Raw genomic sequence first — 27838 nt, 5'->3', positions numbered from 1 at the left:
AGATAAAGATTAAAGTCTGATAAACTTCAGTATATCTTAGAAATAAGGCATAACTAAGAAAAGTGCTTAAAATCTGTCTTGAATTGTGAAGTCTACTATAGAATAAAGTTATGCAAGAGTCCACCTCAACTGTTTGTGCTTATTTTATGCATCTTTTGAAATTCTTTTGACAATGGCTTCTCAGTGTAAATGAGTTACAACTGCCTTCAGAATTTATGCTATTATCAGAATATTTCTCCAATAATCAGAGAATGTGAAAAGTCACCAAGAAAAATTTCCTTTTCTAATGCATATTACTTAATACCAGCAATGCACTTGGGTATTCTCTTTCACATATTTACTCTAGATCTCAAAGGAGTACCTGATTTCAATTTTATTTTATTTTATTTTCTTTAGATAATTGAGGCTTATCAAGCATGTAGTTTATCCTTAAGATTTAATGATATCAGAATTTGACAGATAAGAAGCAAAAATCTAGTTTGTGACTTAGTAATAAGATACAAGGAAGTAAATTTAACTAAGATCAAAATCAGAATTTGCTTGTGTTAATGATTTCTACATAAACAACTAATTCAAACATGAGATATAGAATTTGTTAAAGACTACTAAGTCAGCATCTAACAAAATAATCCTCATTGGATTGAATGGTCACAGAACATTCAAAACACTATCGGAGTATATAGAATCATATCAGATAACAATCAGTATTGAATATGATACAATTTAAGCACAGATTACATTGAGATGAGAAAATATGTAAACACTAATCATAAAGTCTGATGTATGAGAACAAAAACTAAACAGATTTTGAGAAAGAACCTGAAACCATTCCAATTTCATTTACCACTCTTGTAAAAGTAGCTTCACATAGTGGTTTTGTGAAGATATCTCCTAGTTGTTGATCTGTTGGAATAAAATGCAATTCCACTGTACCTTTCATCACATGTTCCCTTATGAAATGGTATCTAATGCTGATGTGCTTTATCATTGAGTGTTGAACTGGATTTCCTGTCATAGCAATAGCACTTTGATTATTACAGTAAATAGGTATTTTAGAAAAATAGCACTTTGATTATTACAGTAAATAGGTATTTTAGAAAATTCTAACCCATAGTCCAGTAGCTGATTCTTCATCCAAAGAATCTGTGCACAACAGCTTCCTGCAGCAATATATTCTACTTCTGCAGTTGATGTAGAAATTGATTTCTGTTTCTTGCTAAACCAAGAAACCAATCTGCCTCCAAGAAATTGGCAGCTTCAACTAGTGCTTTTCCTGTCTATTTTGCATCCTGCAAAATCTGCATCTGAGTAACCTATTAGCTTAAAATCTGATTCCCTAGGATACCACAATCCTAGATCAGCTGTACCCTTAAGGTACTTGAAAATTCTTTTCACAGCTATTAGATGAGGTTCTCTTGGATCAGCCTGAAATCTTGCACAAAGACAGATAGCATATATGATATCAGGTCTACTTGCAGTCAAATATAGAAGTGAGCCAATCATACCTCTATAGTTAGTAATATCTACTGATGTTCTAGTATCTTTATCTAACTTGGTGGCAGTGGCCATGGGAGTTGATGTAGTTGAACTGTCTTGCATTCCAAATTTCTTGAGTAAATTTCTGGTGTACTTGGATTGATTTATGAAAGTACCTTCTTCAGTTTGCTTGACTTGAAGTCCCAGAAAATAGCTCAACTCTCCCATCAGACTCATTTGATACCTTGACTGCATTAGCTTTGCAAACCTTTCACAGAGTTTGGCATTTGTAGAACCAAAGATGATATCATCAACATATATTTGTACCAAAAGTAAGTCATTTCCATGGTTAAGGTAGCACAGAGTTTTATCAATTGTGCCTCTGGTAAATCCACTTTCCAGAAGAAATTGAGCTAAAGTCTCATACCATGCTCTTGGAGCTTGCTTAAGGCCATAAAGTGCTTTATCAAGTCTGTAGACATGATTAGGAAATTTTGGATCTACAAATCCTGAAGGTTGTTCAACATATACATCTTCTTCTAATTCTCCATTGAGAAAAGCACTTTTCACATCCATTTGAAAGACTTTAAACTTCTTGTGAGTAGCATAAGCCAAAAAAATCCTTATGGCTTCCAATCTAGCAACTGGAGCAAATGTTTCATCATAGTCAATACCCTCCTATTGAGAGTAACCTTTAGCAACCAGGCTTGCTTTGTTTCTTGTAATTATGCCATCACTGTCAGTTTTATTTCTGAACACCCATTTTGTGCCAACAATGGATCTATTCTTTGGTCTTGGCACTAGGGTCCAGACTTTATTTCTTTCATATTCATTTAACTCTTCCTGTATTGCTTGCACACAATCAGCATCTTGAAGAGCTTCTTCCACTTTCTTTGGTTCAGTCTGAGATATAAAAGAATGATAGAGACATTCATTTGATGTTGCAGTTCTAGTTCTGACACATGCTTCAGGATCTCCAATTATTAAGTCAGGTGTGTGTGCTTTAGTCCACTTCCTTGCAGATGGAAGTTGATCTCTAGAACTGGATCCTCCCCCATGATCCATGATGTCTCCATCAGCATTTTTTGATGCTCCCCCTGAAGTTATGCTCTCTGAAATTCCAGAATTTGAGTTGGATCCTTCAGGAATTGAAGAATCAGAGTTTCCAGAATTATCAGAATTTGGCTCATCAGAACTTGATGAATCAGAACTTGAAGAGCCAGTGACTGGTTCTGATGCTTCTTGAGAGTCTTGAGATGTGGTATGATCACCAGCTTGCTCCCCCTGAATAGGTGTATTTCCCTTCTGGAGCAGTTACCACAGTTTCAATGACATCAGAGTTTAACCCGTCAGAACTTACAGGATCAGGATTTAGGTCATCAAAATTTACAGAATCAGAATTTACATCTTCATTTTCAAATCTCAGCTGATCATGATCATTTAAATCTTCAAGTCCAGTAATCTTTTTATCATCAAAAGATACATTGATAGATTCTATGACAACCCTTGTTCTTAAATTGTAGACTCTGAAGGCTTTTGTGGAAAGTGGATATCCAACAAAAATTCCTTCATCAGCTTTTAAATCAAATGTTGATAGTTGTTCAGGATGAGACTTAAGAACAAAACACTTGCATCCAAATACATGAAAGCATTTCAGATTTGGCTTCTTTTTCTTCACCATCTCATATGGTGTTTTTCCATGCTTGTTTATGAGTGTAGCATTCTGTGTAAAACAAGCAGTCTGCACAGCTTCAGCCCAAAAGTAGGTTGGTAGCTTTGCTTCATCAAGCATAGTTCGTGCAGTTTCAATAAGAGTCATGTTCTTTCTTTCTACAACTCCATTCTGCTGTGGAGTTCCAGGTGCAGAAAATTCCTGCTTTATTCCATGCTCTTTGCAGAACTCTTCCATGATTGAATTCTTGAACTCAGTGCCATTATCACTTCTTATTATTTTAACAGAATCTTTAACTAACTTATCCAGCTGTCTGACATGATCAGTTAGAGTAGATGCAGTTTCATTCTTCTTGTCCAAGAAATACACCCAAGTGTATCTTGTGAACTCATCCACTATAACCATAGCATATTTCTTCTTTGCAATGGACATGACATTGACTAGACCAAATAGATCAACATGCAGTAAGTGATAAGGCTCAAGAATTGAGGATTCAGTTTTGCTCTTGAATGAAGATTTTCTTTGTTTTGCCTTTTGACATGAGTCACAAAGACCATCAGGAGCAAATACTGATTTTGGCAGTCCTCTCACAAGATCTTTCTTTACTAGCTCATTTATGTTATTGAAATTTAAATGAGAGAGCCTCTTGTGCCAATTCCAGCTTTCTTCAATTGATGTTCTGCTTAACAGACAGATTGCAGAAATATCAAAGTTTGTTGAAAGTCTGGCTTCATATATGTTACCATGTTTGTAACCTTTCAGAACCACTTTGCCTGTAGAATTACTTACAACTTCACAGTGTTCTTCAAAGAAATCCACATGATAACCTCTGTCACAGATTTTACTCACACTTAGCAGATTGTGTTTAAGTCCTGAGATAAGAGCTACTATTTCAATTATGACATTCCCAAGATTGATATTGCCATGTCCCAGAGTCTTTCCCATGTTTCCATCTTCATAAGAAACTCCTGGGCCAGCTTTCTCCACAAAGTCTGATAGCAGGGCTTTATTTCCAGTCATATGTCCTGAACATCCACTGTCCAGAACTAGGATGTTTTTCATGTTGCCCTGCAATCATAAAGACCACTATTGGTTAGTTTTAAGGACCCAGACTTGCTTGGATCCTTTGGCCTTTTTAAGTTTGTTAGCATTTGCAGCGGATTTAGTTTCAGAGTTTATGCTAACATGCTTTTTATCAGACTTTAGATCAGACTTTGCATCAGAATTTATACTAGATGGAATTACACTAACTTTCTTTAAAGAAGGTTTTATTTGATAATAATCATAGTACAAACTATGATATTCCTTACAAGTATAAATAGAATTCCATAAACTACCACAATGAAAACAAGGATTTTGTGGTTTAAACCTAACAGACTGACTCTTAACTCCTGATCTAGGAGGTAAAGAGTTTATATCTTAATTTTTCCTGCAAAAAGAAGCAAGATGGTTAGAGTTTCCACAATTATAGCATTTCTTTCTAGGAGCATTAGGAACAGGCATATAATTATTGCTTTTATTCACACCTTCCTTTCCATTCCTATTTTTCCTACCTTCCTTCACCTTATTCACATTATTAATCTCTTTCAGCTTGTACTTAAGCTGCTTCTTTGTCATTAAGCCAACATTTACCACAGTTGGTTTATCTTGTCTTAGTTTGTCAGATGTTAATTTGTCCTTAACTTCCTTTTCAGATTTTGACTTGTCAGAATTTGACACAAACTTGACAGGATTAACTTTAGGCTTTTCAGCTTTCTTGGTAAAGTTTGGTTTAGATGACATAGTTTCCTTTTCTTCTTTATCATCTAGATAACCTAGTCCTTCTTTCCAATTTCCATTTTCTAAGATTTTTTGAGTTGTTCTTCCAGAGTTAGTCCAAGTTTTGATTATCTCCTTTTCCTTTTCCAGTTCATATTTAAGAGATTTATTCCATTTTAGCAGTTCATCTTTAACATATAAAGCCTCATCTCTTTCTTTCTGAGTTTGATGAAATATAACTAACTCTTTTTCTATGTAGTCATTTCTGTTTCTAAGAGCAAGACTTTCAGATTTTAATCTTTCATTTTCTAAAGTCTGATCTCTAAAAATAATGAATATGGTTTTCAGATATAATCTTAGCTCAAAAATATCATCAGTATGAAAAGCAAGAGTTGAATGAGGTACCTTCAATTCAGCAGTTTCAGAACTGCTATCAGCATTTGCCATCAAAGCATAGTTCACCTCTTCTTCAGAATCTGAAGTGTCTGCCCAATTTTTCTTTTTTGTGATAAGTGTCTGGCCTTTATCACCTTTTCCTTTCTTGTAGTCAGGATAGATGTGGCCTCTTTCACCACAATTGTAGCACTTGACATTTGAGTTGTCTCCTCTGTCAGACTTTCCTCCTTTGCTTTCAGTCTTTTTGAACCCTTTCTTTTCAGAACTTCCACCTTTCCTGGAAAACTTCTTACCCTTTCTGAATTTCTTGTAGGCTATCTTTGTGATACCCTTCACCATAAGAGCACACAGTTGCATCATCTCTGCATCAACATCCACTTCATATAAATTTTCAGATTATGAATCATCATCATCAGAATATGATGACTCTGAATCAGACTGTATGATGAGAGCCTTTCCTTTGCCCCTCTTTGAGACAACCACTTTAGGAGTTTCCACATCAGCTTTAAGTGCAACTGTCTTTGACTTTCTTCCATGCCTTTTGCTCCTTTGATCCATCTCAAGTTCATGAGTCTTGAGCATACCATAAATTTCATCAAGAGTAGTTTCAGTAAGGTCATAGTTGTCTCTTATGGTAGTAGACTTCAAATCCCAATTTTCAGAGGAGCTAACAGGAATTTTAGATTTGAATCTTCAAGATCATATTCCTTGTCCACCAGTGACAGATCGTTCAAGAGTTTGGAAAACCTGTCATATAAATCAGTTAATGACTCATCAACTTTTGAGTCAAAGTACTCATACTCTTGTGTGAGTATAGTCTTCCTGTTCTTTTTGATGGCTTCAGTTCCCTGACATCTTGTCTCCAAAGCATCCCATATTTCCTTTGCAGTCTTGCATCCAATTAACCTATTTTACATGACATTGTCAATTACACTATGAAGCAGATGCCTTACCCCTGCATCATTGGCAATAGATGAGATGTCTTCAGGTGTATAATCACTTTTCTCCTTTGGTATCATCTTTGCTGGTTGATCAGCAACTGCAACAGAGAGCTTGGTAGGCTTATATGGTCCATCATTAATTCTATCAAGGTATTCTGGATCTGTGGCTTCCAGAAACATAGCCATCTTTACCTTCCATATAGGATACTCAGATGCTCTCAGTATGGGAACCCTAATACTTTCATATCGACTGTGGGTTTGATTGTTTTGAGTATCTTGAGTTTTGGTGGGCTTAGGTGGAGTTTGTGTTTTGTCAAACATGATTGTAAACTGGATCTCACCGTTTGTATATCAATAGAGAGGCTCTGATACCACTTGTTAGGTCACACAACACTATAGAAGGGGGTTGAATATAGTGTTTATATAATCAAATCGATTGAGAACACAAAGTATGTAACAGTATTCAAGTTTATTTAATATAATAAGATCTGTTACAAAGTAGGTTAAACTACTCTCTCAGTGATTAACAATATCACTAAGAGCTGCTAGGTTACAATGAATTATCTTTCTCGTGAATGATAACACATATAGTGTAAACCCTAAGTTGTGTTTATATAGTACACAGTTACAAGATTTCTTCTAATTGATATGGAATATGATTCTGTCTCCTAAAATATATCAATCAGATATTATCTTTTTACAAGTCTTCTAGTTATCCAACTCTTCATGCATATCTTCCTTTGTTTAGTCCAGGTCCTCTCCTGTAAATCAGCCGCATTCCTTATCTGAAGTCTTCCCGCACTTAAGTCCTGATATATCTTCTAAAGCCTTAAATTCTGATATAAGTTCTGACTTCAGTAAGTCCTGATTTCCAGTAAGTCCTGATAAGTCCTGATATTAAGTTCTGAAACTAAACACAACAGATTAGACATGACATCACAAATATATTTAACATATTATTCAAAAATAAAAATCCAGCTTGGAATTTTTCAATTCTAAGACAACTGTCAAAATGTTTATCTACATCTTCAATATGTAAAATCTTCAATATGTAAAATTAACACAAGAAAGAATAAAAAAGATCAAAAGTATATAGAGAACTGAGTTCTCGATAAGTCTAATTAACTTATCGACAAGTCATTTTAAGACTTCTCGAGTGAGTTATCGATAAGTCAATTTTCTGACTTCTCGAGTGACTTCTCGAAAAACTTTATTATGACTTATCGATAAGTCATTATAGAGTTCTCTAATAGTGTTAATTCACAGAGTTCTCTACAAATATAATTATTAGACTTATAGATAACTCAGAACTGAAATAATTTAATCCAATAAATTATTTTGGTAAAATACTTTTGATAAAATTATTCTGATTTTTGGTTTGATTTATTCAAATAAAAATTGGAAACAATTCATTCCATTTTGGACAAACTGGGTATTTATTTGACATCTCGATAAGTTAATTTTTAGTTCTCTAAAAGAGTAAATTAAAATAACTTCTCGATATGTAATTATTTTTCAAATTGACTTCTCGATAAGTATACTCCAAACGTCTATTTTTGGCTTCTCGATAAGACATTTGCCTTTACTATAAATACCCAAACATCTCGATACATATACATACGCCTTCGAGAACTCTAAGTGACCTAGAATTTTCAATTCAAAACCGATTTTCTCTCATTTCAAACTTCTTCTCATTAATTTTTCTTACCCATTCAATCTTACTCAACTACAATGGCACTCAATAATGTTAAAGCTTTAATCCCAGAGAAAGGAGCCAACTACATAGCTTTCACTGATGCTAACCAAGCCCGTGACTATTTCAAGGGGTTTGTGAAATTGTTTTTTGAATCTTATGTTGCAGGTGCCTTAATAGCTAACTCGGTCCTATAAATGGATGTTCTGCATGAATTCTGGACAACAGCATTAGTAAGAACTGTTATGCATGACAACTCTGTGTCATTGGTGGTGACATGTTCAATTGGAGGCCAACAATTAGAATTCAATGAGCAAGATGTAAATGCAGCCTTGGGTCTTCCAATTGCAAATCTAGTGGAGGTGCCAACCCAGGATGAACTAACTGAGTTTATGGACTTCATCAATTATGGTGGAAGAATCAACTTGGCAAGCTTGAACAGAACAAACCTAGGGAAGGAGAGGTCCTTTGTGTTTGATTCTATTATGAGGGCCTTCACATGCAGAAAGATAGGGTATGACAATATTTCAAGTGTGGTACAGAAGCTGGTGTTTTCAATAGCACACAACAGACACTTGAATGTTGGTATATTGATCCTCGAAGAACTTGCAACCAGGCTGACAATGCCCCTCTCTGCTAGAGGTAAGGAAATTTTCTTCCCTAGATTTATAATGTCTACCTTAAATTATAAGGTAACTGACATACATTTATTGAATGGTATAGACCACACTGAGATAGCCAATTGTAAGCAAGTGTCCAAAATTATATTTGGCTCACTTACGACAAAGATTAAGGTAAATATAAGTCTGAGAATCACTTCATTTATGTTGGAGAGGTTCAGGAGTTACCTTTACACTATGCCTGATATGAGATCAAATGCTCAACCTAGTACAACTATGGTCCCTGAACCTGTAGAAGATCAAATACAAGAAAACCAACAGGGGCCTTCCCAAGCTGAGACCATTCCTTCAAAACCATTAGCATCTAGGATACCAACCACTTCATCTTCTCAAAAAGATGAAGTGAGTAAAAAGAAGGGAAAGGAGATAACACTTACAGTGATGAATGAGAGTGGTGAGGATCAAACACTAACTGAGTCACCTTTGGTCAGAAAAATAAAGAAGGCAAAGAAAACTGAGTTGACTACTCAAACCACCTCTGTATCCTCCCAAAAGGATGTAGTTATAAAAATGGGACATAAACAGATTCTAGAGACATCCTCTCAATAATGTGTTTCTATTGAAAAGAGCATTCTCCCCAATGCACCCTATAAGGAGTCTGCACAACCAACACTTGAACAAATTCAAGTGTATGGAAGGAGAAATAAGGATGGCACACACAAGGAGAGCACATCCCTTGAAGCTCCCTTTTCTATTCAGGGGGAACTGCCAACACTCAATTCTGAATCTCAAAATCTTATTTCTAATATTTCTTCTCCCAATATTGAAATACTTGAATCAAATTCTCAAGTGTTGCCTCAATCAAGTGACTTGGTTCAAGAAACCTTGCTCACCACCCAGATACTACATTCAGATGGTGAGAGACTACTAGCTGGGGTAGACCATGATGACACCATCAAAACCATGGGGAATTTATCATTTTTTACTGAAGACCCCATGGATGTTACAAATGCACCTTCATGTGAAAATCAACCCTCACATACTGTTAGGTTTGAGGATAGTACTCCTGAGGGGGAGCTATCTAAATCCTCTCCAATTCAATTGGAGTTTCCTGTTCCAGGAACAACTCCCCTCAAAGCCCTAGCAGAAATTGCTTTAACAATAGATGCTAGGAGTACAATTGCCAATGATCCTGTCATAGAGGAGGCGAGAATAGCACATTCAAGTGACAGTATGGTGCAAGACACACAAGGGTTTGAGACTAATGCACATGACAGTAACCCAGTCAAATTCCCTATAATTCAATTGGAGGTTCCCACAACAAGTGTCTAACAATAACTTGTCATAACCACAGTACCTACTGTGAGTCAAACTGTGACTTCTATCACGGGTGGTTCTGATCCAACTACACAACCCTCAACCTCACAACCTCAACAACCACACCTTGTCTCCAACTGGCTACAAGAAGCTGCACCTCAATCAAATCTTGAAGATTTCAGGGTGGATCAGCTTGCAGGACTTGCACAAATTTCTAAACAGTTGCTGACATCAGATATGTCTAACCACGACTATCAAGACATTATGCTCTCCTATCAAACAGATGTCCAAGAACAACAAGACAAAATTGTTAATGAAGCTGAACAGGATGGCAATTGTGATGCTTGGTTGAACAAGGACTATAATCTGGAGATGGAGGGTGTTTTAACTAAGTTTAGGGAAAATTATCTGACTATTTTGGGCAGCAATGCTAAAGCACTGACTCCTGGTGAAGTTTATGATGCCATTAATGAAGTTTCTAAGGCTCAACTCAAAGCTTTCCATCTCTTTGGAAAAGCACTAGAACTCAAGATGGTTGGTCATGAAGACAAAATCAGGAAACTGGTAAAAGAGAAAATGGATGAGATCATACCATCACAAGTCAAGATCACTTCTAAATTCAAACATTTTGTCGATCAAATGGCAAGGATGGATTTGACTACTATTAAAAAGGAGGTCAAAAATCTCAAACAATCCTTCATTGCTCTTCATGAAGTGGTTCAACAGCAAATCACAAATTCAAATGATACAAAGATCAAGCTGGACCAGCTTCACCAGACCAGATATGTAATATCCAGGATATGGCGTGTAATTATTTTGTTAATAAATAAATTATATGTATAGCTTCTGTTAGCTAGGTGTTGTTTTATTATTATGTATTTGTGATTTATGGTGTACCGGGTTGTCCCCGTAATTAATTATGGAATTTTATTAAATTCTTTCTACTTTTAAAAGTAAATTTAATGTAAATTTATTTGTATAAATATGTGGATTATCTCTAAAATTGTTTTAATGGTTTTATAATTTCAATAATTATTTTTGGGATTTTATAAAATTTAGAAATCAATATTTCATCAATTATTTAATCCTGTATGATTTACTGATTACATTTATTTATAAAATCTGTATTTAATTCCAGAATTCTTCAAAAATTATGAAACTCATATTTATTTAAGTTTGGAATATTTTGAGAATTTTAAAATTATTTTGGAAATTTTCGGGATTAATTTCACCCGCGTGTCGATTCATTTAATTGCTAAAAGCGGGTATAAAGTGTGTTTTAGAAATTGTTTTAAAATTTCAAAATTTATGTTTTTATAAATGTCGGGATATTTATAATATTTTAAGACTATTTTCGTGAATTTCTGAGTCTGTTTAAGTGCAGCTCGGTTCGTTAATCCTTATTTACTTTTGTTGTTTATCTCAACAGTCATCTCAATGTTGGGATATCTTTTGTACTTGGTGTCTCCCTTTTGGGTATCAAGTCACAGGTGTTACATACACTTTCCATTTGTGAAGGTTACTTCCTTCATCCAATTTCCTAATTTCTTACTTTCTTGTCTCTTCCGTCTATCCGCGTCTCATTATTTATCCTTCGAACTATCTCAAGGTTTCCTCGAATCCTCCCAACTTAAAGGGGATAAAATATATGTATCTCTTATTCCTTCAATCATCAACTTTAACTCATGGTGAATCACCCTCATCCTGACGATTACATACTTTTCTATTTCTATTGCTACGAGTCTTTAGGGTTTCCTCATACCCAATTCCCTTATCATTCCTAAAACTCTATTGCCTTTATATTCCTTTCCACTTCAGTTTCTATTTATTTACCTCTCTCTTACAATCGTTCCACGAACCCACTAATCATTGACTTCAAACATCATGTTGTTCTGGGATTCTTGTCATCAGAACGAATCTTGACAACTTTTACAATTTTATATTCATAATTTATCATACTCGTCCGCCTTTGTTTCGGCTCTAAAGATTTTACACTATCTCCATAACCTTGGGAATTACTTTCCCGAAAACAATTGTCTGAACTTTAATCAGTTTATTATAACCTCTGGCTCTGTGCCTTTCTTGGCCTTTCACCAACGGGTGGCCTCTCTCTTAGGAAGGTAAGTGACAAAAACAGTCTTTTGCGCTTCGTCAGTCATTTAGAATCTCAAATGATTCCTATATTTCCTTTTGCCAAGCTCTTGCCTCGACTGGGTCAACCTGTTCCTTGGAACTCTGAGAGATTAGCGACTTAAAGGTCATGAAAGGATTTCCTACCGCATTGGTTCCTCAAGGTGGTGGTTGGGAATAAGAGTATAAGTTCTATTTAGACAGGTCCATGAATTTCTGTATAAGAGTATCGTCCTGGTTATCCCTATCTTGCTCGACCTCTATTTTCTCAGTATGAAATGTTTTCTCATCCTCCCCATAATCGGGGTCATCCTACATGTTTTAAATCCTCATTTTCCACTTCATTATGTTATGGGTTCCTTCTATCTTAATGGTGTCCTCCCTGACTAACACATTCAGGGTTTGCCCTAAATCTTATTCCTCGAACTATGACTTTCATCTAAGATCCAGTCCTTAAGCTCCTGAACATTTGGGACCCAAATTCTGTAGGGATACCTCATTATTCCCTCATCATCTTTCTAGGTATTAATCTCTTCTCCGGTCATTGGTTATCTGCCTCTATTCATCACTTTTTTCTTGGCATAATATGATCTTCTCCAATAATTCGGGCTGTATTGCAATCTCAAACAGCTTTTCGGTACCGGCTCCGGTTACCTTCACTTCTATTTCCATTTTCTCAAAATCTCTTGTCAACTCTCCCAAAGATATTTTCATCTTGAGTCTCTCTTTTATACTAAGGGCATTAGCCACCATTTTGGCTTTCCCTGGATGATAAAGAATCTCATAATCGTAATCCTTGATTAGCTCTAACCACCTCATCTGGCGCATGTTGAGCTCTTTTTGCGTGAAAATGTACTAGAGAACTTATGGTTTATATAAATCTCGCACTTTTCTCCATATAAGTAGTGCCTCCAACCTTTAGGGCAAAACTATTGCCACGAGCCCAAGCTCATGGGTGGGGATATCGAATTTTATATTCCCTTAGTTGTCTTGACGCGTACGTGATTACCTTGTTGTGCTGTATAAGAAGCACCCTAATTCCTTATGCGAAGCATCACTACAAATCAAAAAAAAATATCTCCTTTTCCATCCGGCAACACCAACATAGGGTTTGTCACCAACCTTTGCTTCAGTTCTTAAGAGTTTTCTCGCATTTCTCTGTCCATTCGAACTTCTCAGTCTTACGAGTAAGCCACGTTAAAGGGGCTACTATCTTTACAAACTTGAACGAACCTCCGGTAGTGACCGACCAATCCTACCTCTGGTAGTCGCCCTAACCATGGTCATCAATTCCTCAGTGGTCCTTTATTCATTCTTGTCAGGATTCTTCACGGCATCCTTCTCAGCAATAATCCCTTCTAGGACAACATCCTCAACCGCTACATCCTCAATATGAACATCATCCGGTCCCGTGTTAGGACGCTCTATCGGATCCACAATCTGATCTCCAATACCTAATAAAATATCATCGCGTTGTTGCTCCTCAACCTCAGGGTTCAGAGTCCCGCTACCATATACGATAACGAACTACGCCTCTATCATGATATTTATAAAGGTTCCCCTAAGAGTTTTAACTGTCAGTACTACGTTAGGTAATCCGACTATGAACTTGGCAAGAGTTCTTATTTATCTTAGTGAACTTATTATTTTAGCGTCACTTCATCTCTGAGGTTTATAACGCTTAGCTCTGATACCATTTCTGTAACACCCCCATATCCGGGGTCGGGGATCCGGGTTGTCACGAGTTTCATTTCCCTTAATAACACCCAATCTTAATAAACAATCAACTACTCTGTACTGTGACCCCACAATAAACACACACACCACAAGTTATAGTCTCAAAGATGAATATCCAAAAATAACACGAGTCATTTTATTCCACAATTATATGCCATTACACCTTAAAAGGGTTTCTAAATAAATTTACATTTCTTTGCCATTATTACAATTCATAAAGATACATAAGTCTGGTACATCAAAAGTTGAAAGCCTAGCCTATTGGTAGTTCATACCTCAGCTACAGTGACATCAACGCCTATAAAAAATTGCGGAATGTTTCCTATCCGCTCGCGAATTGGGAGCTTGGTCCTGTTCATCATGTCTATCTGTTGTTGTGTGATGAAAGAAGAAAGCAAGGGTGAGCAACAAGCCCACCGAAATAATATGTATAATAATTAATAATATATAAGCATTCTCATAGTACTCACGAAAGTCTTGGTCAAGAATAAATGAACCAAGTTTGATATCTTAACGCGACGAAGTCGCAAAATATTCAGTATATATACTTATATACTTTTCAAAATCTTTGAAATCCTCTGCCATATATAATATACACAGAGTTCCAGTTTATAACTGTATAAAAATATCGTTGCAAGGTGATCTTATATATCTAACCTTGTCTCAACGTTTTTCTGAAAATCTTTGTCATGCATAAGATAATCATTAACCAGATTTAAGTTAAAAAGATGAAGTTACAAGATACCCCAATATACGTATATCTTTTCCAAATACTACTTGAACTACCACCGTTCAAGTTATAACCAGTTTCAAAAATTCATCACATAGAAGAGACTACAAGATAAGACTTGCATAGATTCGATCTTTGAAATATTATTGAATGAAATGAAGTTACGAGATACTTCATTAAGTCCCGATATATATATACATATATATATATATATATCATACATTTCCTGAAAACCTCTGTCATGTAAAGTATGAACAGAGTTGCAATATCCAATGAATTTTGGAAAGAAAAGAATTTTGGCATAAACCTGATATCTTGTTGATCAGGCAAAGATACCAATAAGTAACCTTTTCTACTAGTAGATGGACGAATTCCCCACTGGTCATCACTCTGGCCGCATTAGGACCTATGTTGGACTGCCACTCAGCCACTTACGCATTGATGGACTCCCACTGAGCCACTTACACTTTCATGGACGCCCACTGAGCCCATGTTGCTTATGCCGACTCAAATATATGGACTTACTTCCCGAACGTTGGGCAAGTAATCAAAATGTTTTATCAAAACAGCAACCTCTTTGCGAATATAAAATACACCACAGAGCCGGATCCCTCAATTTTTAAGCAAGTATTTAAATCCCCTTCGAAAGGAAGATCTTAAATTTGAAATGAGTTGTGGGATCCGCCCTAACTTTTAAAATCATTTTGAAGACTCGAAAACATTTTTAAGAATGTTTGGAGTAATGCTGATTTAATAAAATAAATCAGTCCCGATATATTAGAAAATATCTGAATATTATTATTTAAATAATATTCCCATAAAGAATAATCTTTATTAAAATAATTGAAGTAGAAGTTTTAAAACTCAAACTTGAAATGAATATTAAATAACCAAAGATATACTTATACGAAAGTATGATCTTTATTTGAATAATCGAAAATAAGTTTGATTATCGAAACATTATTCTTTAATAAAATAAAGAATATTATTTAGTAAATAAGCGGAGTCATAAGTCCTCGAATGAATATTCAAAATAATATTCATTAAATAGAATAAACAGAGTCATAAGTCCTCGAATGAATATTCAAGATAATATTCCTTAAATAAAATAAACCGAGTCATAAGTCCTCGAATGAATATTCAAAGTAATATTCATTAATAAAAATAAAGTTATCGAATAAACCTTATTCGATTAATAGTTTTGAAAACTACATCTATATATATATATAAATATATATAATATAATCGGGAACATCGACTCCCGGTTTTAGAAAATGTTCGTCTTTGGGTCCCCTATACTAAGGGTATACACAACTACTGCTTATCTCTAGCATAGGTGTTATGCAATTATAAGCATTTGAATCAACAAAGAGATATCAAGATTACGAAATAGACATGCATATATACCATATCAGCATGCTCCAATATATCGCAAGATTTGCTAATAACAATCATGCACTTATCACAAGATAATGCATATACATATATTTACATCACAACAACAGTATAACGGGTAGAAAACTTGCCTGAGCGACTAGGGGTGGTAAAAGTCTTGGGATGAGTCTGGTAACCTATAAACAACATATAAGTTGGAATTAAACCAAAGTCGCTTAAGAATCTATACTTTAACCAATTAGACCCTAACGTTCGCTTTCGCGCTTAACGATTCACTTAAGTCGCTCGAGTACCCTCGGCTCCACCATTTTAATAAATTAACCATTAGGAATTTTAAGGCGATTATTTCGTGAGTACCCTATCAACTGCATAATACACTTTACATAATTGTTTCATATTCGAATTAGTCATTTAAGGGCCTTAACCAAGGTTTCAAAGTAAGGCGAGGGGTAATGGTTCGGTCGCGAAACGCCGTTACTTAAAATGGTCGTTTCTCCTAAACCGTACATCGGATTTAAGCGAACCACATATCAAAACGAAGCTCGTAAAATGAACTATCTAATCATGGCAATGGTCAAAACCTAACAGTGAGTTCACGGGTCCTGATGTTAAGAACAAAAGCAGTCTAAGGTAAATCGGGCATTACGACGGCTATGTTTACGCGATTACCAAATTTGTACAACTCCAAATCAATCCACAATAAATCCCACAATCATTACTACAACCAAACTCCATCCATAATCTACTACAACAGCCCGAACATCTCAAGATTTCCAATTTATACTACTCTCAATCATGAACTAAAAGCTTATACTTAAGTTTCATTAACTATAAACAAGATTCAATCATCCAAATCGCTAAAAACCCAACCAAACTTTAAACACACAAGCATCATGCTTCTCATGAACTATATTGATCAAAACCACTCCTAAATATTTAAAGTAAAACTAGGGTTTGAAGTTTTATACCTTCCTTGAAGCTTTTAATCCATGAAAGATCCTTGGAATGCCCATGGAAGCCTTTATCTATGCTTAAGCTACCTTGACCTTACAAATAAAATCAAGAATCAAAAAATTGTTCTTGAAAGTTACTATTCACCCTAAACTAAAATGATTTGTTTGAGATAGAAAACCTTTGATTCAAGCACTCAAACTACTTGCTCTTCTTAGTTATGAAATTTAGGATCCAAAGAAACAAACATCTTGAATTATGATTGAGTGGAGCTTGGGTTTGGAAATTTTTCTTCTTGTTTTTCTTCAAAAAAACGTGAGCAAGGAGATGGGGGGAAGAGAAATGAATGTGTTTGCTTGGTTGCTTTGTTTTTGTTGTTAATTAACCTTTTACCATGGTAAAATTTGTGTGGCTTATAATCAACCAACAATTTCGTTCCATTGTGTCATGCTTATGTCATCCTCTTATGTCATCTTCCCACACTTGTCTTCTTCTTGTTGGTGTGATGACATCATCATCACTAACCTCTTTGATTAACTCCTAATTACTTGGCTAATGTTCGCTGATCTGTTATACGGTTCGCTTAACTTTCGTTTTCGTTTATCGTTTGAGGGATCATACACGGGCTCTTATTACTTGGGTTCACTTAACCTTTCTCAATACATTATATTCCTTTGATGATCCTCTTTTATAATCCTTGAATTTAAATCATTTTTATCCTGTTACCTTATACTCAATTCTTTCGCTATCTTGTGGATTTTTGGGAAAAATCAAAGTGTTCGAATTTGGATTCTGACGATCTTTACATATACTTATATACCATATAGAGTACTAATAAGATCTCATAATAACAATAAAAGAACGCCTACAAAGTGTAGTATGAAAAGTTTTCTTATTCAGCATAATCAGCAAAATCACTATTCATAAGGGTTACAAAAAGTCCAAAATTTTGGGGTTATTACAAAAACCTTCTGGTTCAAATCCAAGTCAATCTTCTAAAGGAACTGGCAGCAAGGACAAGAAGCAAGAAGAGAAAAAAGAGGATGAGAAGAAGGATGGTGTCAAGAAAAGGATAGGATAAAGGAAAAGCAAGCAAAGGCATGATGGCTTAGAACCACAATAAACCCTAAAAATCCAAACAACTTTAGCTCAACCTTCAAAGCCAACAAATTCAATCATCAAACCACCTCAAACCACTAAGCCTAAATTCCTATACAAACAAACTACTAACACCTTCCTAAAAATACCAATCACCTCAAGCCAAACATCTCTCAAGAAAATCACAAACTTACCTTATGACAAACCTTCACTCAAAATTCATTACAAGACTGTTGGGAGGAAACCTAAGAAGGCTAATGATGCTGAAAAAGTATAAGTTATTGAAAGGGACATCTGGAATTATTTCAAGCAAAGTAACTTTCTAACTTTAAATTGGTGCATCTCAAATGAAGATTATTTTCAACAACTAGCTGAGGAAACAGTTAGAGTCTGGGTTGTAACACTAAGGGAAGTAAGAATCTACTATGAAGATGGGACCTTCACATTTATTGGTTGTACCTTATTGGACCCTCTCTCCCCCACAGGAATCAAGAGAATGATAAGTTTGCTAAAAGATAAGGATACCGCTACAAGAGCATAGAGATCTGTTTTGGCTGAGTGGTTGATTATAAGGGAGGAAAGAAGAGCAAGAAATGAGGCTGAATATGATGGGAAAAAAAGGAAGTATGATGAGGAGATTGAAATGTTCATCAAAAGATCAGAAGAACTCAAAGCAAAAGGAATGAGCAGAATTTCTAAGGATTGAAAAATTCTAAATGTAAAAATTGGAAAATTTACAAAATTCAGGATTGATCTACTAAATGGGTAACCAAAGACAAACAGACTCAAGCTTGTGGAAGCTCTAAGTGGGACTCCAATCATTGAAGAATTAGAAATCCTTGTGTACTTAAAGGATCTCATTAGAGAAGAAGCAGAAGCAAAAATAGTCTTTACCTAAATGTATAAATGATTGTAATTGTGTCATTTTTTATACGTTAGTCTTATTTTCCATTTTAGCTTGGGGTTAGTCTTGTTAACAGACATGAATTTGTGTTAAGCAATCTTCTTACAAATTGGGGGAGATTATTGTGCAAGACATGCTTGTACAATAACAAGACTAAGTCAAATTGACAGTCCTAAGTAAGTTGTATGATAATCTATGTTTGCATTATGTATTGTAATTCTTAAGTCCGTAAAAATGTTAAAGGGCAGACTGGAGTCTTTTTCTGTAAACAGTATCAAGCCTAAGAATTCTATATGGAAGAAGATCAAGAAGATCATGCCTCAGAAGAATTGTGAAGAAGTTTGGAATTGAATAAATTTGTTTTGGGAAAAATATTCTAAGTCAAGTTCTCTACAAGTCACAGATTAAGTATTATAGAGAAGTCATTCGAGAACTCCAGAATGACTTATCGAGAAGTCAGGAAAATTACTAGAGAACTCAGAGATATCGACAATCCAAATTAAAGACATGAATATTAGAGATATCGACAAGTCATTTCTTACTCGAGAACTCTAGGGATATCGACAAGTCAAAATATCACTAAAGATCTCTAAGATATCGATAAGTCTATTTATCACTGGAGAACTCAGAGATATCGATAAGCCAAAGTGAAGACATGAAGATGAGAGATCTCGACAAGCTAAATTCTCTTATAGAGAATCAGAGACCTCTACAAGTCAAAATAACTATAGAGTGATTAGAGATCTCGATAAGCCAATATACTTATCGAGATGTCAAGTTCTCTATATACAAAACTAGAGATCTCGAGGTAAATCTTAAAGTACAAATTACAGACCAATTCAATATTCAAGATTATCAAGCAACAAACAATCTAATCAGTTGGATTGATAAGTCTACAAAAGCAGCTTGAATAGTACAAGATGAAGGCCAAGATTAACTGAAAGAGCAAAGTCACAGGCGTGCAAGATTAGCAAAGATACACTAAGCCAGAAATAGAAAGATTTGATTATCCCAAAATAGGGTTTAGTACATGATGTTGCATGCTGTGTAATAACCAGTGTTTACTGTTCTATAAAGTAAACACTGGATGCTTTGTTAGATGTAACAATTTAGATTAGAAAAATCTTGCATTCTCTCAAGGAATAAGCTAAGCTCTTTATTAACAAAGAGCCTAGAAATTTTGTAGTAAGACATTCTTAATTTTAATATTAAATTAATTAAGTTTTGAAAGATCTGTGTTATAACTGTTTTATGTCTAAACTTCAGCCTTAACACATTTCACTACAAAATTTAATTTACTTTGTTCATCACCATTCATAAATCAAGAAAAGCATAAAAATAACAAAACACATTCACCCCCTCCCTCTGTATATTATTCATTACCTAACAAATACCAATCTTACCATTCCTATTATTTCTTTTCGTAGTTCTACCTTTAGTCTCAATCAACCTTATCTTTCAATTTCTTGTTGGATAGGTGATTAGTATACCGTGGCTTGTCGTGCTTGGTTTTGCTACACTCGTTAATAACAAAGTTCTTATTCTCATGAAGTTATTCCAGTTTAGAAGAGCTGATTATTTCCTTGAATGAATAGAATTTATCCGTTAAAGTTTCATTTTTCAACAGATAATCGTTATCCGTTGACACACAAGAATCATTAACAAGTTCAGACTTAACTTTCTCCATGTTCTCATCAATATCGCAGAAAGATTCAATTCCTTGACTTTCTATGAATTTGTTGGCAGTATTCCTTGATTTTTTTTCCACTTAGTAATAACATTTTGTTCACTTCCAAGCTGATTTTTAAGGTTTTCTTCCCTTTTTAAAATATCAAACAAGTCATCTTTTACTATCAGATAATCTCTTTTTAATTTGACAAGTTCATGCATTTGAGTTTCTAACTGAGTGTTTTTCTCAACAAGTAGAGAGTTAGTTTCTATGACTCTAGCATTTTCTTTCTTGAGAGATTTAAGAGAGACATGCAAGTTATATAGTTCAGATGTCATTTAATTAATAGTTTCCTTGCATTCACTCTTACTCAGATTAGATAATTCAGTAATGATTACCTGAGTGCTTGACGGACTTACTTCAAGACCATCATCTTTCGTTATGAGCGCCAGATTCATATAAACATCTTCATCATCTGAATCATTCCCATCAGCCCAATCATTCTCCTTGGTAGTGAATTCCCTCTCCTTCTGTCTCAGAAGATCAAAGTATTTCTTCTTATAATCAACAGTTTCATTACTTCTAGGATTCTTTGATTTCTGCACTCATTTGCAAAGTGTCCAGCTATTCCACAGTTATAGCATTTAAATTTAGATTTTTCAACCAAATTTATGTTAGAGTTGAACTCTTTGTTGAATGGTTTTGAGAAGGATTTTTTTTTTGAATTTCAGATTAGAAAATCTCTTTGAGAGAAAGGCCATGTGCTTATCTAGATCTTCAAACTCGTCAGTTGAGGAAGAGTCACTTTTATTTTCAACAGCCTTGGCTTTCCCTTTTGATGATTTTGGTCTTGCATCATCAACTTCAGTTGTTGTAGATTCCGCCCTGACTTCCACTTACTTCTCACATTGATTTGATGTAACAAGAGCTACAAATTTATCTTTTCTTTGCCCTTTTTCAATTTCCTCATCTTGTTGCATCTCCAGCTCATACGTCTTCAGGACCACGTATAGTCTATCAATAGTGTAATCCTTATAGTCATATGAGTTTCTGACAGAGACTGTTATTAATTTTCATTCTTTTGGAAGAGATCTCAAGAACTTCAGATTGGAGTCCTTGACAAGATAAACTATTCCATGCAATCTTAGACCATTCACCAATTTTTGAAATCTGTTAAATGTCTCACTCAGACCTTCACCCGGAATAGAATGAAAATACTCATATTGTTGTATGGAGAGCTACATCTTGTTCCCTCTGACTTGTTCATATCCCTCACAAAGAGTTTAAATGGGATCACATACATCCTTGGCAGTGGGACTGTTCATGACACATTCAAACATTTCAGAATTTATGCCATTAAACAGGATGTTCATAGCTCTCTTGTCTTTGTTGACTTCTTCCAGATATTCTGGTTGGTAGTCAAATGGATGTCTTACCACCATTATGTCGGCACTAATGGTTTTGTTAGCTGTTACAAGTCCTGTGATTGTCACCATTGAAACATGAGGGCCATTGTCAATACATCTGACAAACCCTTCATCTTGAGATATCAAGTGGAGTCTCATCTTCACTTTCCTGTAAGAAGAAAATTCTCTGGAAAGAACTGGAATCATCACACCTACATCATTCTTACCCATAATTGATTATATGGCTTCAAGATCTTTAAACCTTCTGCAGATTGAGGGTTTTCTCTAATACCAATAATTATTTATAAAAAATCAATATACGAGTACAAATTTCAATTTTCAACTTTTTTATTTTGAACAATTGCTAAAATGATATAAGAACCCAGGATTTAAAATATCAGGTGGTTTGCTTTTGACTTTCCACCTGAGTTATATGTTGAAGAAATAATCTGTGCAAATTAAAAGAATTTCATAGATACGTTTTACAGTGTTTTTCTAAGAGAAGGTGCTCCTGCCTTAACTCTTTTGAAAATCCTAATTCTTATTACTTATAGACTACACTGCTACTACTTGGTTTGTATATTACCAAGTTACAAGTCTTGCTAGACACTATATATCACAGTATTCGAGGTACAACAAGCAAGATTGCTTCTTCATTCTCTTTCCCGTGAGCCATGACAAATAGGGTTAGATTTTATATTGATGTGTTGCTTTGAATGTCCCTCTAATTTGTCATGCATGGAAATGAAATATTTATTCTTCTTCATTATCCAAGATCACCTGCTCGTATTGTCTTGGCTCATATTTTTCAAACTGAGATCTCCTATCAGCTCATGTGCTCTGTCATATTTGATATATGCGCTCTGTTTGGTCATTGTCAACTGTTATTTGCTACATTAGCCATTGTACATTACTTAGCCGTAGATGAGCTGATTCCCTAGTCGTAGATTAGCTGATTTCCTAGCCGTAGATGAACTAGTTCCGTAGCCATTAAAAGTGTTCTTCCTTAGACATTGATTGTCTCACTTCATTTAAAATAGAATTACATGACATCGAGTATTTATAATTCACCACCCTATTTTATTTATCCATTGAGTCAAAGATGACTATGGAATTAACAATTACAACATTGGCTATTATCTGAGATCTACATAAAAAATGCTGCACATTCATATCATAGATAAGTTACTCCACCAACGACTATCGAGCTGTAGCTTAGCCATTGGTAGTTACGCCTACTTAACAAAATATTGTGCCATATATTTTTTCATCATCAAAAGTATATATAATTCCTAACAATTTGTCTTTGACTGAATATTTAGTAATTTATTTTGACCATTATATTTTTATACGTATAGTCATTGAGGATCATGAGTAAAGATAACTATGTATCTCATCAAAAAAAGGCAAGGAGGTAGATGGATTAAGAGCAAAGAAAGATCATATATGGTGATAGTACAATGGATGTCAAGAACTCTGAACAGTTTAAAATGACTGCTCTTGTTGTAAGCGACCACAAGAAGCTAGACAATAACTTCTAAGAAGCCAAAGTATAAAGCTGAGATGGAAGATGGAAATCATTCTTGTGATCCAAGTGAGTATTTTTAAGTGAAAAACCTGCATAATTTGAAAGATCCTACTAAAACTGCCAATCTTGCTGAAATGTTTAGTATTGTCAGGTTTTGAAGAAAGTTCAGTCAAATGGGCTATAGAAGCATCAAGAGAGAACATATGTCAAGTTCATCATTAAGGTCTGATTATAAGACATGAATGGTTGATAAAAAATATTCATATGCTTTAATTGTGATGAGGTCGGACACTTTGCCACTAAATGCAGAAAGTGCCAACATGAAAAAGATAAAGGAAATAGTTATTAGAGAAAAGGTATCTGGAAGTTCAAAAAAGTATCTAGTAAAATCTTACACGGCTGAAGGGAATAACTGGGATGATACAGATGATGAAGAAGAGCAATTTAAAAATCTTGCACGGGTGGAACGCTTTACTTTATAGGTAATTATCTCAATTCTATTGTTTCACATACTGAAAATTTATGTGAGGATGAATGATGTGTAGGTTTTAGAAATTCTATAACTTTTGGTTCTTAAACTACCTATGATAACATGAAATTGGATTGTAATGATAAATCTTGTATGGATAGGTACAATGCTTTAAGTTCTAGTTATAAAAACTGTTTTTCTATATTGAGGTGTGCCAATGGTACTTCAGGTGACCTAAAAGAAGAACTTAAGAAACTTAAAGCTGAAAATGGTAAGTTAGTTCTTGCTATAGTCAACATAAAACAGCTCAAACATGACAATCACTATTTTGAACTTACGGATAAGAAGTATATTGAGACTGAGACCAAGATTAACAATAGAATCATGAATTTAGATACCAAATTGCATGTTTATATTCATTCTGCTAATAACAAAACAACTGACAAAGCAGCTTATAGCTGATCATGCAGTAGTGGAAATGTTGAGATATACTATGATGAATTTGGATAGTCTTTAACAAGCATATAATTGAGAATAAAATATCACATTAATTTCATGGAAACGTGGTGCTATTATATATACAGTGAAAACATGATAAATGAATATTCGATAAACGAATAATCTCATCAAATAAATAATTTTTCCGGTCAAAATAGTAGAGATAATGTATTTTTAATCTTAATAAATGAAAATTTTCATTAAATAAATTAAATTTTATGATCTCGTACGTAATCATTTATCGAGTTTTAACCGTAGAAGAGAAGATTAAGAAAATTATAAAATGACAAAATTTAAAAATAAAAAATAAATTAGTACGTGGGTAAAAATCATCATTGGTATGTAGATTTCAAAGTCGGTTCTCGGGGGGTGGGAAATGAAGTCGACACAAGCACAAGCCAAAAAGTAAACGAGTAAAATTCTGACCGCGCAACATATTAAAAGAGGCCCCACTATGCCGTACGAAATGTCTTTACCGTTACTTAACGCCGTTAGCCTCGAAGTCCCCAAAACCCCTCACATCTCAAAACCACCCAACCTATACATCACTTCTTCAGTTTCTTTCACACGGTTAAGAAATTTTAGTGTGTGGAGAGTAAGAATGACGGAGCACGATGAGATTCCTGAGGTGAAAACCGAGTCTTTGATGGACAAGATCTCGGAGAAGCTTCACGGCGATGGCGGCTCCTCGCCTTCGCACGCCGATTTCGAGAATAAGTCGCCGGTGAAACCTTCTTCGCCGCCGCCTCAGTCGTCGATGAAATCGAGGATCTATAGGTTGTTTGGGAGAGAGAAGCCTGTTCATAAGGTGCTTGGCGGTGGCAAACGTAATTTCTCCTCTCTCTCTCTCTCCCCTCTTTAACTTTACTCTTTTCGATTACTAAATATATGCTTGTATGTATGTATTGCAGTTATTACTGCTTTTGAAATGATCTGATTTAAGTTTTACTTGCTTAGCTAGAAATTGATTTTTTAGGGTTTTAATATGTTACCTGTTTTAGGGCTCAAGTGTAGCTACTACCAATTCACGAAACTATCCTTAGTTGGAAAACATATCGAATCAGGATTATATTTTATCATTACTAGGACTTTGATTGCCTTGGATTTGCTGGCAAAGATTATATATTTATGATAGTTTTCTGATGGTTAATAATGTGAATATGTGGCTTCTCTATACAGCTTGATAAATTGTATATTTAACAGTGTCTGGTAATCCGCGTGTGTAGCAACATATCAATAAAAACATAGTATAATTCTCTCATTTTTTATAATATGTTGTTTTTGATAGAACTGTAGAGGTGGAACTAATTGATGTGCAGGTTTGTTTTAAAAGGGTATGTGATATCTTTGACTGTACTTTATATTTCATGTTTGCATACTAAAATTCAGTTATGGAGATGAAATTAAGGGTGTAAAGTGCAATCGGCAATGTTGGGTGATGGGTATGTACTTGTACTTCTGTGTTCAATAAATATACTAATTGTTGCAAGTATTTGGTGCAGCCGCTGATGTGTTTTTGTGGAGGAACAAGAAGATATCCGCCTCTGTACTCGGTGGAGCAACCGCAGTATATGCTTTTTTTGAGTTGCTCGAGTACCATTTGATTACCTTGGTGTGCCACATTTCTATTTTGGCTCTTGCAATCATGTTCTTATGGTCCAACGTGTCCGCCTTTATCAACAAGTATGTGTTGTGATGTATAAATCTATTATTTATGATTACACTTGTCGTGTAAATTGATGAAAAAGTTTGGAAACAGATCTCCTCCTCGCATCCCGGAAGTTCAACTGCCAGAAGATCTGTTCCTTCAGATTGCTGCTGAGGTGAGGATTGAAATCAATCGCGCCCTTGCTATGCTGCGTAATGTTGCATCTGGAAGAGAAATCAAGAGTTTCTTGGCTGTATGTTCCTGTTACTAATTAATAGTACTTTTTGTTTCATGTATATATTTTGCTAATACAGAAGTTGGAGTACTGTAAAGTTTATATTTTGTCTGCCCTATTGAATCGCAAGAACATAACAATATTGTCAAATGAAGCTGGATTCGTGAGACGACTAATGGCTTGGTGCCCATATGGAAAGTAGAATTTTGTTGATTTGGTAATTTGAGGTTACCTGATAATTTATGAGTGTTTGAGGTGCAAAGATCTCACCTTTAAAACTTGATTCACCTTTTATGGACCAGTTAATTTGTTTTAAGTCTTTCTCTCCTATGTCTCAGATAATTGCTGGTTTATGGGTTCTTTCAATTGTCGGAAGTTGGTGTAATTTCTTGACATTGTTTTACATGAGTAAGCAATATTTAAACTGATATATCCTAATTTTGTTCTCTTCTAATATAATTTCTCATATAATTAGGTTCTAATGGTTTTGGTTATTTCTTATGAATCAGCTTTTGTGTTGCTGCACACAGTGCCAGTTCTATATGAGAAGTACGAGGACAAAATTGATCCCTTTGCGGAAAAAGCAATGAACGAGATCAAAAAGCAGTATGCTGTATTTGATGCTAAGGTTCTGAGTAAAATTCCCAGAGGAACAATGAAAGACAAAAAGAAAGCTTAGAGAATTTCATTAATGATAAGACATAGGTGGTTGTTGGTATTCACTATTCAGAGTGTGGTGGTGTTTCTGTACCAGTTAGAAATATGTCAAGTCTTTAGTTAAGCTCTTCCTTCTTGTGTTTCGGTTTTTAATCAGATAGTACATTAGTGCATGCTAATATCTTCATCGGGGTTTATGTGAACACTAATTGACAGTTGTATGCAATGTATTGTGGATATGGAATGTTTCTAGTCCTTCTGATGATCTGTGGATTGTTGTTAATTTGATGCTTTGTTCAAATATGTACTGTTGGAATGCTTTTTTTCTTGGGTGGAAATGTGGTATATGGAGAAAATATCCTGTCTGCATTTACTGTTTTTTCATGTTTTCTTGTATGACTTTTTTCTTGGTGATTTTAGTGCATGCTAATATCTTCATCGGAGTATATGTGAACACTAATTGACAGTTGTATGCAATGTATTGTGGATATGGAATGTTTCTAGTCCTGATGATGATCTGTGGATTGTTGTTAATTTGATGCTTTGTTCAAATATGTACTGTTGGAATGCTTTTTTTCTTGGGTGGAAATGTGGTATATGGAGAAAATATCCTCTCTGCATTTATACTGTTTTTTATGTTTTCTTGTATGACTCTTGGTGATTTATTTTCTGGGGGATAGCTATATTATCTGAAAAACTTTGGGGGTGTTTGGTTGATGGTTAATGTGCCCGGTTAACGGGAATCGAAACCTTATACCCAAGTTATAGTGTTTGAATTACCAATTTAGTGGTGGAGAATAGGAACCTCATTACTTGGTGGGTAAATCCAATTTCACCATACCCCTTGGGTTTCCATTTCATTTTCATTCTCATTAACCCTCATTCCCATACCCTCTATTCTCATTCCCGA

At 34.9% G+C, this 27838-nt stretch overlaps 1 protein-coding gene across 2 annotated transcripts; it reads left to right on the top strand.

Moving 5' to 3' along the window:
- The first annotated feature begins 24895 nt into the window (after window positions 1-24895).
- LOC141724058 (reticulon-like protein B1) lies at window positions 24896-27193 on the top strand. 2 transcript variants are annotated; one of them, XR_012576461.1, is made up of 6 exons: window positions 24896-25215; window positions 25891-26071; window positions 26148-26289; window positions 26402-26526; window positions 26610-26679; window positions 26781-26847. XR_012576461.1 is itself a non-coding variant. In XM_074526049.1 (5 exons), the coding sequence occupies exons 1-5, from the start codon at window positions 24990-24992 to the stop codon at window positions 26948-26950; spliced, it is 789 nt and encodes a 262-aa protein (XP_074382150.1). In that variant the 5' UTR covers window positions 24901-24989; the 3' UTR covers window positions 26951-27193. The 2 variants fall into 2 exon arrangements, 1 of the variants encoding a protein (XP_074382150.1); XM_074526049.1 differs by lacking the exon at window positions 26402-26526 and having other exon boundaries at window positions 24901-25215; window positions 26781-27193.
- Window positions 27194-27838: the final 645 nt, after the last annotated feature.

This window comes from Apium graveolens, chromosome 5, assembly GCF_009905375.1.
Source record: "Apium graveolens cultivar Ventura chromosome 5, ASM990537v1, whole genome shotgun sequence".
Taxonomy (NCBI): Eukaryota; Viridiplantae; Streptophyta; class Magnoliopsida; order Apiales; family Apiaceae; genus Apium; species Apium graveolens.
This window is presented reverse-complemented; position numbering and strand designations above follow the sequence as displayed.